Source organism: Nesoenas mayeri (assembly GCF_963082525.1).
Source record: "Nesoenas mayeri genome assembly, chromosome: 3".
NCBI classification, from domain to species: Eukaryota; Metazoa; Chordata; class Aves; order Columbiformes; family Columbidae; genus Nesoenas; species Nesoenas mayeri.
Genome location: NC_137544.1, coordinates 86678976 through 86691338, shown reverse-complemented (window position 1 = coordinate 86691338; position 12363 = coordinate 86678976). Strand labels below are relative to the sequence as shown.

Here is a 12363-nt window from a genome sequence, read left to right as displayed (position 1 = left end):
GGATGGGGGAGAACATTTGTTTTAACCCAGAGCCCCCGGGCTGGTGGCATGCGTAAGGCAGAGAGGGTGACCTGAAGCGAGAGCTGTGGGAGAGGGTGATCATTTGAGTTGGCAGCTCAGAGGTGTTTGGGGTCTTTCTCCAGCTGGTTTGTGTCGCTCCTCTGCCTCCCTCAAGGGATTAGTGTGGGCAGGAAGGGGTGAGTTTCTCCAGGCTTCTGCACAGGGAAGAGTTTCTCCATCCTTGCTCTGGGGAAGGCTCCTCTGTGGAGGAGAAGAGGCAACATCACCTGTTACCTCAGCCCAGCATCTGCTCCTTGCCCCTGATGTCCGGCTGCCTCCAAGGTGCTGGTTCCAGACGTCGGAAGAAAGGGAAGCAGCTCCAGCTGGTTTTGACAGGTAATTCCTCTCTCTGGCTGGGAGCGGTGATGGTGCGTTGGGAGGAGGGCAGGGGAGGGAGCCTGTGGCTGCCACACATTGAGGGGGAGACTGTGGTGACAGGTCATTCTCGTTCTCACTCCAGGTCGCTGCTTTGTGGGATTTCCTTCAGTAGACAAAAAAGCAGTGGAGGGACTCTTATGGCTAGGAAAATATCCTTCCTAATTCTGACCCAGCAGCTGTTCCATCTGAGACGCCTCTAGGGATGGCATGGCAGGGATCAGAGCCCAGTAGAGCAGGGTCTAAGCCAAGTCCAGGAATCTCCTCCTCAATGCCTATTTCTTGGGTCTGCAAGTACATCTCCTCTGCTTGAATCACCCTGGGCAGCCCAGGGACTGCCAGAGCAAGCCTGGGAGTCAGGAATGTGCCCAGGGACAGGACAGGAGCCCTTCAGTGCTGAGGAAGGAGCACACCCAAGGTCCACAGTGCTTCGGGTTCCCTTCTGGTCCATTCTCCCTCCTCTGTACCCACCTTTTTTACTCCATTCCATCCCTGCCTACTTCTGTCTGTGATACTCACATGCAAAACCAAACCTCAAACCCTAAACCTCATTTCCTCAAATATGCCCATTTCACCCCCTGTGAAATCCCAGCCTGGTTTCCATTCCACATTCCACTGCCTCAGCATTCAAATCTCCAGCAACCAACTTTACCTCCTCTGCCTGGACAGCCCTCACTCCAAGCCACGGGTCTCACCTCTGAGAAAAGCGGCATGGGGAGAACCGTGTGTCCTGCTCCACTGACTGCAACCTAATCCTGTGTCCCTCTGCCACAGCGCTCATGTTGTGGATACAGACACTTACAAATATCAGCACGTGCAGGGACCACTCTGCAAGCGCTCTTTTACCTGCTCATTAAAATGCACACACAGCATCCAGGGGGGTTTCTTAAGCAAGTTTAACCAAGTGAGGGTTAAGAGCACCCAGGCACGGTTGTACAATGGCGTTGCAGTGCAGCATGGTCAGGACCAGGGCAGTTCCCACAGAAGAGTGCAAGAGCAGGTGAGGGTGTTGTGGGAGGTAATTTTGTATCTGAGACAGTTGGTGTAGGCAGTAGGATTGCAAGGAGGAGGTGAGGGTGAGGCTGTGCAGCCTAAGCTCAATGTTGGAGGTGTCACCAGTAAAATATTGGCCTCCAGTCATGGCTGGCAGAGCAAAGAGTGCAATACAGGGTGTTGTGGGTCAGAGGAGAAAGGTGGATTCTCCCAGGTCCTGGAGCAGCAGTGGCTGAAGGAGGGGCTGTCTGCTTTTTAACAAAGCACAAGGAGGCTTTACCCCCAGCCTCCCTTTCTCCCTTTTGCTGCAAGCCCTGGATATGGTATGAACTAAGACCTCAGAAGCAGGCTGAGCTTGACATGAAGGAATGGGGGCACGAATAGATGGGACCACAGAAAGCATCTCAGAACAGAGCTGCTGCCTACCTGCCCCATAAATATCCAAGAAGCTGACAAAGCAGCCTGAGCAGCAGGAGGTTTGGACCTCTCTGGCCCTCAGGGACCCTGGAGCTGTTGTGTGGGGTGATGGAGGTAGAGGGAGGCAGGCAAGGAAAGGAACAGTGCTCCTGGCCAACAGGAGAGCAGGAAAGAGGCAGGAAGGAGGCAGCTCCTGCAATAGTGGGCTCCCATCTTATTGCTCGGTAGGGTTGTGTTGTCCAGATCTGCCGAGGATGGAGCAAACAGGGGTCCACAGCCAGAGCCAAAAGAGAGCTAGGCTTTGATGGGCATGCTAGTTGTTGAGCTGTCCTGGGACACCGGGGCCTGCAGTGCCACCCACAGCTGCTGCAGGGTGCATGGTGCTGATGGGGCTGTCAGGAATCACAGTGGGCCAGGGGGACTGGAGAAGGTGAGAAAAGGAATGGGGTGAGCTTTGTCTGGTGAGGTGAGGAGATGGGATGTGGAAGCATCCTATGTAAGTGCCAGGAGCATGTGGTTCTTCTTCATTCCTAGCAAAACTTGTGGGGAACAGGGGTAGAAGACAGCTGGCTGAAGTGAATTTGTAATCCCATTAAGGATTGCTGGGACCTTTGAAGGTGACGGATACGGTCTTGTTAAGTAGCAGAAAGTCCGTGCAGGGTGAGGAGTGGGCAGATGTTGCTCCTGATGATATGACAGCCTAGCCCCTCTCCCAGGGTCATCTTGCTGTTCACCAAGGTGCTGATGTCCACGGCTGTGAGCAGCAGTGAGGGAGATGCTGGGAACCACAGCTTCACTGGATGGCTTATTTCTTGTGGGATTACTGCCCCATATTGCACCTCTGCTTTAGGATGGGGCTTCTTAACCCTACAGTTTGCCAGAAGAGGTGTGTTAAGTGGCCCCTTAAGCTGTCAGGGAGGGGCTGCAGGAGGCGTTTTTGCTTATTTTGGGTGATCTGAGCCAAGTGAGGGCTCGGATCATCTCGCATCTATTTCTGAGAGAGGACTGGGCTGTGAGGTGTAGGTGCCTCACGGGAGGCCCCCAGCAGCGGGCAGGGGCCGAGCCTTGCCCCTACCCACGCGTGTGTGTGCAACCGCGAGGGGGGCGAGCGCCGCAGCCCCCTGAGCCCTGGGTGGAGGTCTCCCCAGCAGGGCCGCGCCCCGAGGGGGCACCCCCAGTACGGGGCTCCCCTCCGACTCTACGGGCCGATCGTGGGGGACGGGACCGGTGACCCCTCACAAATGGAGCCCCCGCGGAGCAGGCGGGCCCGCGTGGGGCTGTGCCGCCCCCCCCGCCCCCGGCGGCGGGAGCAGGGCAGGGGTGAGCGGGCAGGGCGGGCCGGGCCGGGGGCTGCCTGCGGTTTGGGGCGGCGGGAGGCGGGATGTCCCGGGGAGGGAGCGGGGATGTGCAGGCACACGCAGCCGCTGGCAGGCGGCCGGGGCTGCACGGCGGCGGCGGCAGGCGGAGCGGCGCGGCACACGCGGCGGCAGCTCCCTCCGCAGCCCCGCGCCTCCCAGCCCCGCCGCCGCCGCGCCGGGCATGGCCGCCCCCCGCCGCCGCGCCCCGCGATAGCCTCACGACCCGCCGCGTCGCCGAGGTGAGCAGGGGGACGGGAGAATGGGGACAGAGCGCAGCGGGGACCCGCAGCCCCCTCCGGGGCCCCCCTCCGCCGCCGCAGCCGCCCTGGCCGCAGGGGGACCGGCGGGGCCGGGGCGGTGCGGGGCTCCGTGGAGCGTCCTCTCCTGCCGGCCGGGGGGTAGGGGGAAGGCGGGCACCCCCGCGGCCGTGTCTTTCTGAGGCTCGGGGTGGTCTCGGCGCCGCGGGAAGGGTGCGGGCAGGAGGGAAGAGCCGCAGCGGCGCGACATCCTCTGTGTCCCCACCCCTGCCCCTAGACCCCTAGTCTGATGGGGTCCCTGCTAGCCCCAAGTCTAGGGAGCAGTGCCTGATAGCTCCCCTCCTGAGGTTGTCCCTGGTAGCCCCCAGCCGTACGAAGGTGCCTCATACCTCCGAGGGCAGATTAATAGCTCCCACGGGGGTCCCTAACATCCCGCAGCCGGGGTAGGTTGGTAGCCCCCAGCCCGGCCAAGCCGTAGAGAAGGAGTGGGACTGAGAAGGAGAGCTCCCTCCCCTGTGTGTCTGTGACCCAGAGCCAGGCCTGCCCTGGTGCTGGTCACACCTCCCTTGGGCACTGGCTGCCCCCCAGGATGCCCCCTGCACATTTCCGGGGTCCAAGGTGACACCTGGGTGAGCGCTAGGAGCAGCACCCCTGAGATGGCTACACCAGGAGGTCTGAGAGCCTGCGCCTCAAGTGAGGGGGCTGTGGGGAGCTGTGAGGGAAACAACCTTTGCAATGACATGTGGTCAGAGGCTGAGCTTCTCACAGCCCTGAAAGAACAGGATACTGACCTCTCAGCCCTAAATTATTTCATAAGTTTCATAGGAATTGCTTCACCCTCCCCTGAAATGCAGCAGCTCTTTGCCACTGCCCAGCATTTTGGGAAAGGAGGCGAAGGAGGGTCCTATGAGCATGGTGACAAGGGGGTCATGTGGAGGGAGTTTGCAGCGGTTCACACTGAGGTTTGGCTGGAGCAGTGACAGTAACACCCAGTTGCCCCTCTGAAAATGCTGCAGAAGATGACGGTTTGTTTGCTGGAGAGATGCTTTGAGAAACATCATTTATTTTTGTGGGATATTTTGTCTGGTCCATGCAGGTGAAGTCCTTAGCAGGGACCCCAAAACCTCTTCCTGCAATGCATGACTACATGTGGGTGGTAGGACTTCTCTCTCCATCTGAGTAGTCTTTCATGAAACTATTGACTCAACACTACCTTCCCAAGCTAAAGAGTCAAGCTGAACATGGAATGGACCCTGTCCATTACACCCACGCAGATTAATGGAGTCTGCCCCATACCTTCATCACTCTCGTAGCAGAACTGTTTAACCCCTCCCATCTCATTATAGTAATATATTTATGATATCACCCTCGAATTTCCTGCCCTTAATAACCCCAGAAGGCTGGGAGGGAATTAAGTGTTTTTAGAAAGTATTTGATGTTACTTCAAGAGGGCAGGAGGCGGTCGGGAAATAGATGGGTGCAGGAACCCTGGGCTGACAGGGCTCTCTGCAGGACAGCTGAGGAAAAGGACCATACCTAGCGAGAGGTGCATGTTTGCCTTTCCTAGCTGGGGCTGCAGCTCAGGTTTAGTGCCTATCACTTCACTCCCTTAGAGTGAAAGCTGCTGCCATTTACCACCCTCTCATCTACTAGATCTACTGGACTCCTTGCCCTCCTGAAGGGCTTGAAAAGCAGCCCAGGTGCTATAAAAATACTCAGCCCATCTATTCCTTTGAACAGACACTGGAGGGATCTGAAAGATTAACCTTTTCAGACCTAGGGAGAAAAAATGAAGGTCCCCACAGCTGGATTGGTGTTTCTAGAGGCTTCTGCTCTCTTGACAGCAGCTAGCAGGGTCAGGGTCTCTAAGATGCAGAGTAACAGCCTGAGCTATTACACACTCGGGATTGAGTGCACTCTGTTCTCCTGTAGATGCATTTTAAAGGGCTTTTCGATTCTTAGTGCTCCAACATTACCTTAGAGGACAGAGCCTGGAAGGACAGAGACGAGCGAGGTGACAAGTCCGTACAAAACTGAATGTTTCAACTCAAAACTGCCAGGTAGCAGAGAGGAAGGGATGCGTGAAATGAAGCTGCTGTGTGAGCCAGGGGATTTTTCTGAGCTTGCTCTTTTTCAATCTGTAGGTGTTCATCTCGGTGGGGCCACACTGACCATGCTCAGAAGCTTCTGTCTCCAGCTCATGTCCTTGGTTTGGATCCTCTTGGCCCATCACCAGCTTGCCCAAGGTGAGTCTTTGTAGATGTGGGTCCTTCTGTCTTACATCCATCTTTCCAAACCTGTCGTTGGCACTGCTGAAGTCTCCTCAGTTCTCCATGCAAAATAGAGCTGAACTTATCTGGAAGACCAGAAAATGCTGCTCAATCATCTGGCAACCGCAGAAACCCCTGCTCTGGTGCCCATGGGGGTGGTGGTGCCTGAGCAGACTGGAAGTTAGGGGTCCCGCTGCTCTGTCTCTTGCAGTTAGGGCGAATGGGTTGCTGAGCTGATGAGCCTGTTCAAAGGGGCATAGTGAGGGGGAAAAAAGATCCCAAAACTGAATGGCTAATCCTGGATCCCATGAGACAAAATCCCTTCCCAAAGATTAGTTTGCTCTCCTCCTGCTCTGGATAAGCGATTAATTCCCAAAGCCATCTGCCAGGAGAGATGGTTACAAATAGGAAAAATGACAATATCCAGGCTTGGGCTGAGCAGTCCCAGGATCCTGCTCTAGGTCTGTCATGGCTTGTTTTGGGAGGCCCTTATCCCAAGCAGTGGGACCTGCTGCCTCACTGCAGCAAAAACGTGTGCATGTAGATGAGGGATTCCTCCCCCTGCTTGCTCCCTAGGCAGTGCATTGCACGGTTTGGGTAAAGCCTGAGCACACCTCTGGGCACAGGGGCTTTAACCTACCCTGGTCCAGAATGGAGAGGCTCAGTCAGGAAAGAACGTTCATCTCCTGGGCCTGGCCTGGGATCATGCTGGGCTGCTAGAGAAACCTTTTGTCTCCTGACATTTGCCCTGGCTCTTCTGCCCATGCAGCCAGAGCGAGCCAGCTCCCTGTGGGGCTAAGATGCAAGCTGGTGATGGCGGGGAGGGAAAGGTGGAGATGAATGGGGATACCTGGCTGGAGAAAGCAAGCCAGTACTGAGAGAGGTATGAGAAGTGGCACGGTGAGGCCATGGCTCAGTTACAGCTTCTGCAGCCTTTAAATAAATAAACAGAACTGGATACTGGGCCCTGTGTGATGCCCATTCCTGCCTCGCCGTGACAGAGGGGCAATGCTGGCAGCTGGGTCCTGGTGGAGGGCAGGATCCCCACCAGAACTCTCCATGCCAGTAGCTGTCCCTGGGGCTGAGGACATCCTGGGAGATAAAGAGGGTCCATCCTCAGTCCCTTTCTGCCACTTGCAGTATCTGGTCTTGAGCTTTCCCACTGTGCTTGTCACGCAGCCATGGGACTAGGGTCCCAGGTGAGTCAGGCCCTATTGCACAGGTTGCCTTAATGCACAGGCAACCCCAGCTTTTGCCCAGAAGGGCCCAAAGTGTAAGGGAGGCAGCAGGAGAAGGGGTGGGAGGGATGATCAGAGACCAGGTAGTTTTGAAGTGGGGTCCCATTTCTCAGAAAAGGCAGTGTAATCCCTGCTTGGGTGACTGCAAAATCTTCATCTCATGTGGCAACCAGCCACTGAAAGGAAAGTCCCCCACCTTACAGTTCTGGGGAATGGCAGGCTGAGTGCTTAGGAAGGAAAAAATAAAGCCGTGAGCCAGCAGGGCTGTGTGCAGATTTGGAGTCATTTACGGTCTCTGCTTAACCTAACTCCGCCTGTCTCCTGCCTTGTAGGTGATGACTGCAGCGAGCGCTGTAATCTCGCCCATGGTGGCTGTGACCAGGATGGGAAGTGCAGGTACTTGTCTGTAGCTCCCGGCTCCTGCTGCCCCTGGCTATAGCTGCTCTCCCTCCCTTGATGCTGCATCCCCAGTGCCTGCATCCCTGCCCCAAGCTGAAGGCACCGGGAGTTGGTGACTCTGCTCCCTTTTTACCCAATGGGAGATTTTGATCACTCAGCCCCTTGCAGATCCCCGCCAGCCTTTGCTCCAGTGCTTCCAGGGTCCGCCCCACTGTGCCCTGACCAATGTCATTCTGCTGAGCCCTTTTTGTCTAGAAGGGAGCATGGGACAGGCCTGCCATGCCTGAATGATGGAAAGGAGCCTTCAGGCTCAGATATGATGAAGAAAGTCATTAGGCAGCAGTGTGGGCCTGGGGTCAGCCAGCATGCTTGGCCTCCTTGCTGTTTAAGGTGGGGATGTTCGGTGAGGATGTTCTCCCTGGAGGTGTGGAGAAGAAGAGCTGCTGATGTGCATGTAGATGTCTCAGGGCATCTAGGGTCCTCTCTGAGAAGCCTGGGCTGCATGGGGATCTCCGGGTGTTTTCATAAAGGGCTTGCCAGCAAGTTGGGGCCACCTCTGTCCCACAGCAGGAGTGCACACGTGTTCCCAGGCGTCCCAGCTCCGGCTGCTGCCCAGTTCCTGCAGGGGCAGGGCTTGGAGCCTGACCTTGTACTTCAGCCCAAGAAGCAGCCCTGTGGCTGCCCTGGGAAGCCACAGCCCTGGATGCTGCCTCTTGTCCCACCACAGGGCTGCCCAGAGTTCCTATCCCACAGGGCAGCCGTGGGAGGAGCAGGCTGCTACGGGCTGGCCTGGACACCTGTGTTGCAAGGGGACAGACTGCCCACCACTGCCCTGTCCCCCACTGGGACATGCTCCGTCCCCTTTCATAGCACAGCCCCCAGCATCACACCACGCCTGGGCCATTCGTTCTTGCCTAATGGAGCAGACGTGACAGCGGTGACCATAACCACACTGACTGCTGCATCAGGGAGCATTCAGCTCTGTTTTTGCTGGGTCCTCGGTTGCTGCTGCAAGGAGCTTGTTCCTCCCCGAGCCCTTTCAGTGGCTGTGGGTGGTTGGGGGAGCTGAGTGCTGCAAAGCCCTGGCCAGAATTGCTGCACCTCCCTATGTGGCGGGCAGCCCAGCTGCAGGTTTTTCTGGTGAAGGCATATGTGAGTTGCGGCTCCAGATTTCAGACCTTCAGCAGCTTGGCAGTACCCCATTGAAATAATCCCCAACTCATGGAGACTTGGCTGTTCTCACCTTGCTGTCACTTGCTTTCCCCGTTGGAGCTGGCAGGTCTGAGGGAAGCCTCTAAACCAACGCGGTTTGGCTTGACTTGGCCATCAACGCTGCCCCGCTCTTCTGGGGCCAGGAGGCATGGTGTGCACTGCGGATTTTCCCACCACACTGCCCTTGTGAGCTGGCTGATAAGCCTGCTCCATATGCCAGCCACAGCAAGCAAGGTTTTGCAGCTGTATTATGGTTCACTTCGGACAAAAAATGACACACGTTATAATGCAAAGGGGCGCAATGAAACAAGTGGGTCTCGGGGACCTCTTGTCCCTTTCCCTCAGGGAGTTCAGGGTTAGGGATGGGGCTTTTCTCTGCCCATCAGAGTGGCTGTGCAATGGGGAAGGTGCAGCAATTGCTGAGCTAAAGCATTGGTGTATACAGAGTGGTTCGTTGGGGGAGAGCAGTGGGATGTGGGCAGTAAAAGCAAAGCTGCTGAGCTCTGATTCTGCCCCTCACCCTCCCTGGCTGCAGAGGATGAGTCTGCTGCCGCCCTGTCCACTTGCTTCCTTGGGAAGAGGAGATACTAGCACTGACCTCTGGAGCTGGGAGCCAGTAGGTTCATGGGGGACTTTGGGAGGGTTTCCCAGCACCACTGTACCTGTGGCAAGACTGCACGGCAAGCTTTGAGCTTTTTTGCTGCCCCTGCTTGGGTTTTATCACGCTGCTATGCCCTGTCCTCCTGCAGGTGTGATCCAGGCTGGGAGGGCGAGTACTGCGAGGAGTGTGTGCGGATGCCAGGGTGTCTCCATGGGACTTGCCACCAGCCTTGGCAGTGCATCTGTCACCCTGGCTGGGCTGGAAAGTTCTGTGACAAAGGTGAGTCATGCGCAGGACACGCCAGCCTCTGGTGTTGAAGGCAGAAGCTCAGTACACCCTGCATGGCTGACTGAGCCGGCACAGCCAGAAGCCACCTGAGTGATGCCTCCTGGGCCGCTCAGGAGATGAGATGTTGCCCAGCTGCTGCAGCTGGGATGATCCCCTTCCTGCAGAAGAGATAAGGCTGCTGGCACCTGCTCCCTGACTGTATGGCAAGAGCTGCCATGACACAGGCCCGCCTCAGGAATTGGAGCAGATTAATTCATTGCCTTTCCCACTCCATGCCGGTGCTCCAGGCAGCACCTCCACCTTCCCCTGGGTCTTCCTGCCCTCAGCAGGTGGCCAGTGGACTCCCCTCCTCCGGCTGCCCTCCGATGCAGCTCCTCTGTGCCACAAGGTCTGCACTGGGTGGACAGATGGTGTGCACAGCATCTTCACACTGAGCAAATTTGCAGGACAATTTGCTTTCTCTGCACCCCCTAGTCTGTGCATTTGTGGACTGTAGCTGGGAGGTAGGTGCTGCACTTCTATTGCTGCAAGTGCCCATTGGCAGGGAAGCAGAAGCTCCTGCCATTTCTCTATCCCCACTGGGTTGGATGGGCTGCATGGGAACTGAATTGGCCACATCGCCCCTCATTTTGGCTAATTCCCACCTTTTTCTTTCCTCTCAGACATACACATCTGCGAACGCCAGTCCCCATGCCAGAACGGGGCTCAGTGCATCTACGACCGAGATGGGGAATATTCCTGCCTGTGTCCAGAAGGCTTCCATGGGAAGGACTGTGGGATGAAGACAGGGCCATGTGAGAAGGCAGGGTGAGACATGGCAGTGGGACCAGTGAGATTACAGACAGCATTAGCTTTGGGTCACACACTGCCAAGCGGTGGCCCAGCTTGGCTCATTATCCGTGGATTCCCATGTGCTAATGGATTTAAGCCAAAACCATCTTTGGCTTTGGTTTAGCTGTGTGCACCGCACAGTCCCTCTGGGACAAGGTCTTTGTTGCAATTTGAACAGATTCCCATCCCTTGCTGCTGTAGATGTGATGAGGTGACACCTGTCATGGCTTTGGGGAGAATCAGGAGGGCACATTTCCCTTTAGATTTGGCTGAAGACCCTCCCTGGTGGGTGGTGGGTCTGTGCAGAGCCACAGCCTTTGAGGAGGTCCCACAGCCTCTCATTAGGAGATATGGAAACTCTTGCCCGGTCTTCTCCTTGAGATAGCTGGCCCATGCTGAGAGCTGGTGCTGGACCGACTGGCCATGCGAGCAGCTGTGTATTTACCTTCCTAGGATGGGGGATCTTCTGCTTGATCTCCAGGGCCATGACCTGTCCTTGCTCTCTCCACTCAGGTCTCCATGCAAGAATGGGGGACAGTGTCAAGATGACAACGGCTTTGCCAGCAACTTCACCTGCCGGTGCCTTGCTGGCTTTGTGGGGGCTCTCTGTGAGAACGATGTGGATGACTGTCTGATGCGTCCCTGTGCCAACGGTGCTACCTGCCATGATGGGATCAACCGCTTCACCTGCCAGTGCCAGGTGGGCTTTGAAGGACGTTTCTGCACCATCAACATCAACGACTGCGCCAGCCAGCCATGCAAAAATGGGGCAAAGTGCTACGACCGCATCAATGACTATGACTGCTTGTGTCCCGACCGTTTTACTGGCAAAACCTGCGAGATCCCCATACCTGAGCCCACCTGGGCTCCCCACTACTACCCTGCGAACCATGAGAACGGTGGGGTGGTGAAAAGCACAACCAGCGAGACGCCAGGGGTGACACAGCCAGAGCCTGTCAGGACTGTGGTCACAGGGCGGCGTGTGGCCAACCACAGCGAGAAAGAGCCAGGGGGAGGGTTATTGAAAATCTCTGTGAAGGAGGTGGTGACCCAAAGGGACTCAGGACTGAGCGAAGCCCAGCTGGTGATGGTGCTGGTGTTTGGGGTGCTGACGGCAGCACTGGTCCTCATCACTGTCCTGCTAATGCTGAGGAACTGGCACAGGGGTCGTCAGAGGTCGAACTGGTGCCAAAGCCCTTCGCAGGCTGCAAGGAAACTCCAAGACCAGGAATGTCAGGTGGGCATGCTCAACACCATCCTCGTTGAGCCCAGGAAGACAACAGAGCTGTGAGCTGTGGGGACTTGGAGCTGGGCCCTGGCAGGTCATTGTGCTGGCAAACCCCTCGAACTGCACCCTGGGGAGTGGCACCGGCACAAGCCGGGTGGCGGAGAAGAGCTCCCAGGGCAGCAAAAGCATCAAAGAAAGTCCAGGGCGTCAAGCATTGGCGCAATGGCCCCACCTGGGTCTGAGCTGTCTCCTGCCTAGCCAGTGCAGCCGGCACCCATGGGCATCCAAAATCAGGGCTGCATTGGGCCAGCCATGCAGGGGAGCGGCCATTATGGCAGCCCACACCATGCAGAACCGGCACTGCCTGACATGCGCTGACGTGAGCTCTCAAAACGGGATGGGTAGTGCTGGAGGAGGGCAGAGCCTTTGTGCAAGCCCAGATTCTGCCAGGCCCTGTGCAACTCCTCTCTGTGACTACTGGAAGGGTCTTTGTCCTCATTTCTACTGGTGTTGGGATGTTGCTTCTGGGGCCTTCAGGACGGTTGTGGCCACAGGGGTCTCTGTGCCCTGGTACTGGATGGAGTGGCTCCTGGCTGTTTCTAGAGGCTGCAGTTTCAGATGCCATGTCCTTAAGGAGCAAGGAGATACCTTTACTCCCTGGCCTTCTGGTTCTGTGAGGCAGTTTGAAGAGACTCTGGAGATTGTTTGGGGTTTCCTCATGCCCTTCTTCTGCCCTGGTTGATGTCCCCTCCTCTTGCTGTCAAACTTGGGGTTACAAACACATTCTGTACTTTCCTCCTGATGATCCAGGGGTCTTCTCCCCCAGCTTACCGAGC

At 56.7% G+C, this 12363-nt stretch overlaps 1 protein-coding gene across 1 annotated transcript; it reads left to right on the top strand.

Annotated features, from left to right (window-relative positions):
- Positions 1-323: 323 nt before the first annotated feature.
- DLK2 (delta like non-canonical Notch ligand 2) lies at positions 324-11590 on the top strand (the record flags this gene model as incomplete). Its single annotated transcript, XM_080342067.1, has 6 exons — positions 324-396; positions 5605-5706; positions 7301-7364; positions 9329-9459; positions 10131-10275; positions 10813-11590. The coding sequence occupies 6 exons, from the start codon at positions 324-326 to the stop codon at positions 11588-11590; spliced, it is 1293 nt and encodes a 430-aa protein (XP_080198193.1).
- Between the last annotated feature and the right edge of the window lie 773 nt (positions 11591-12363).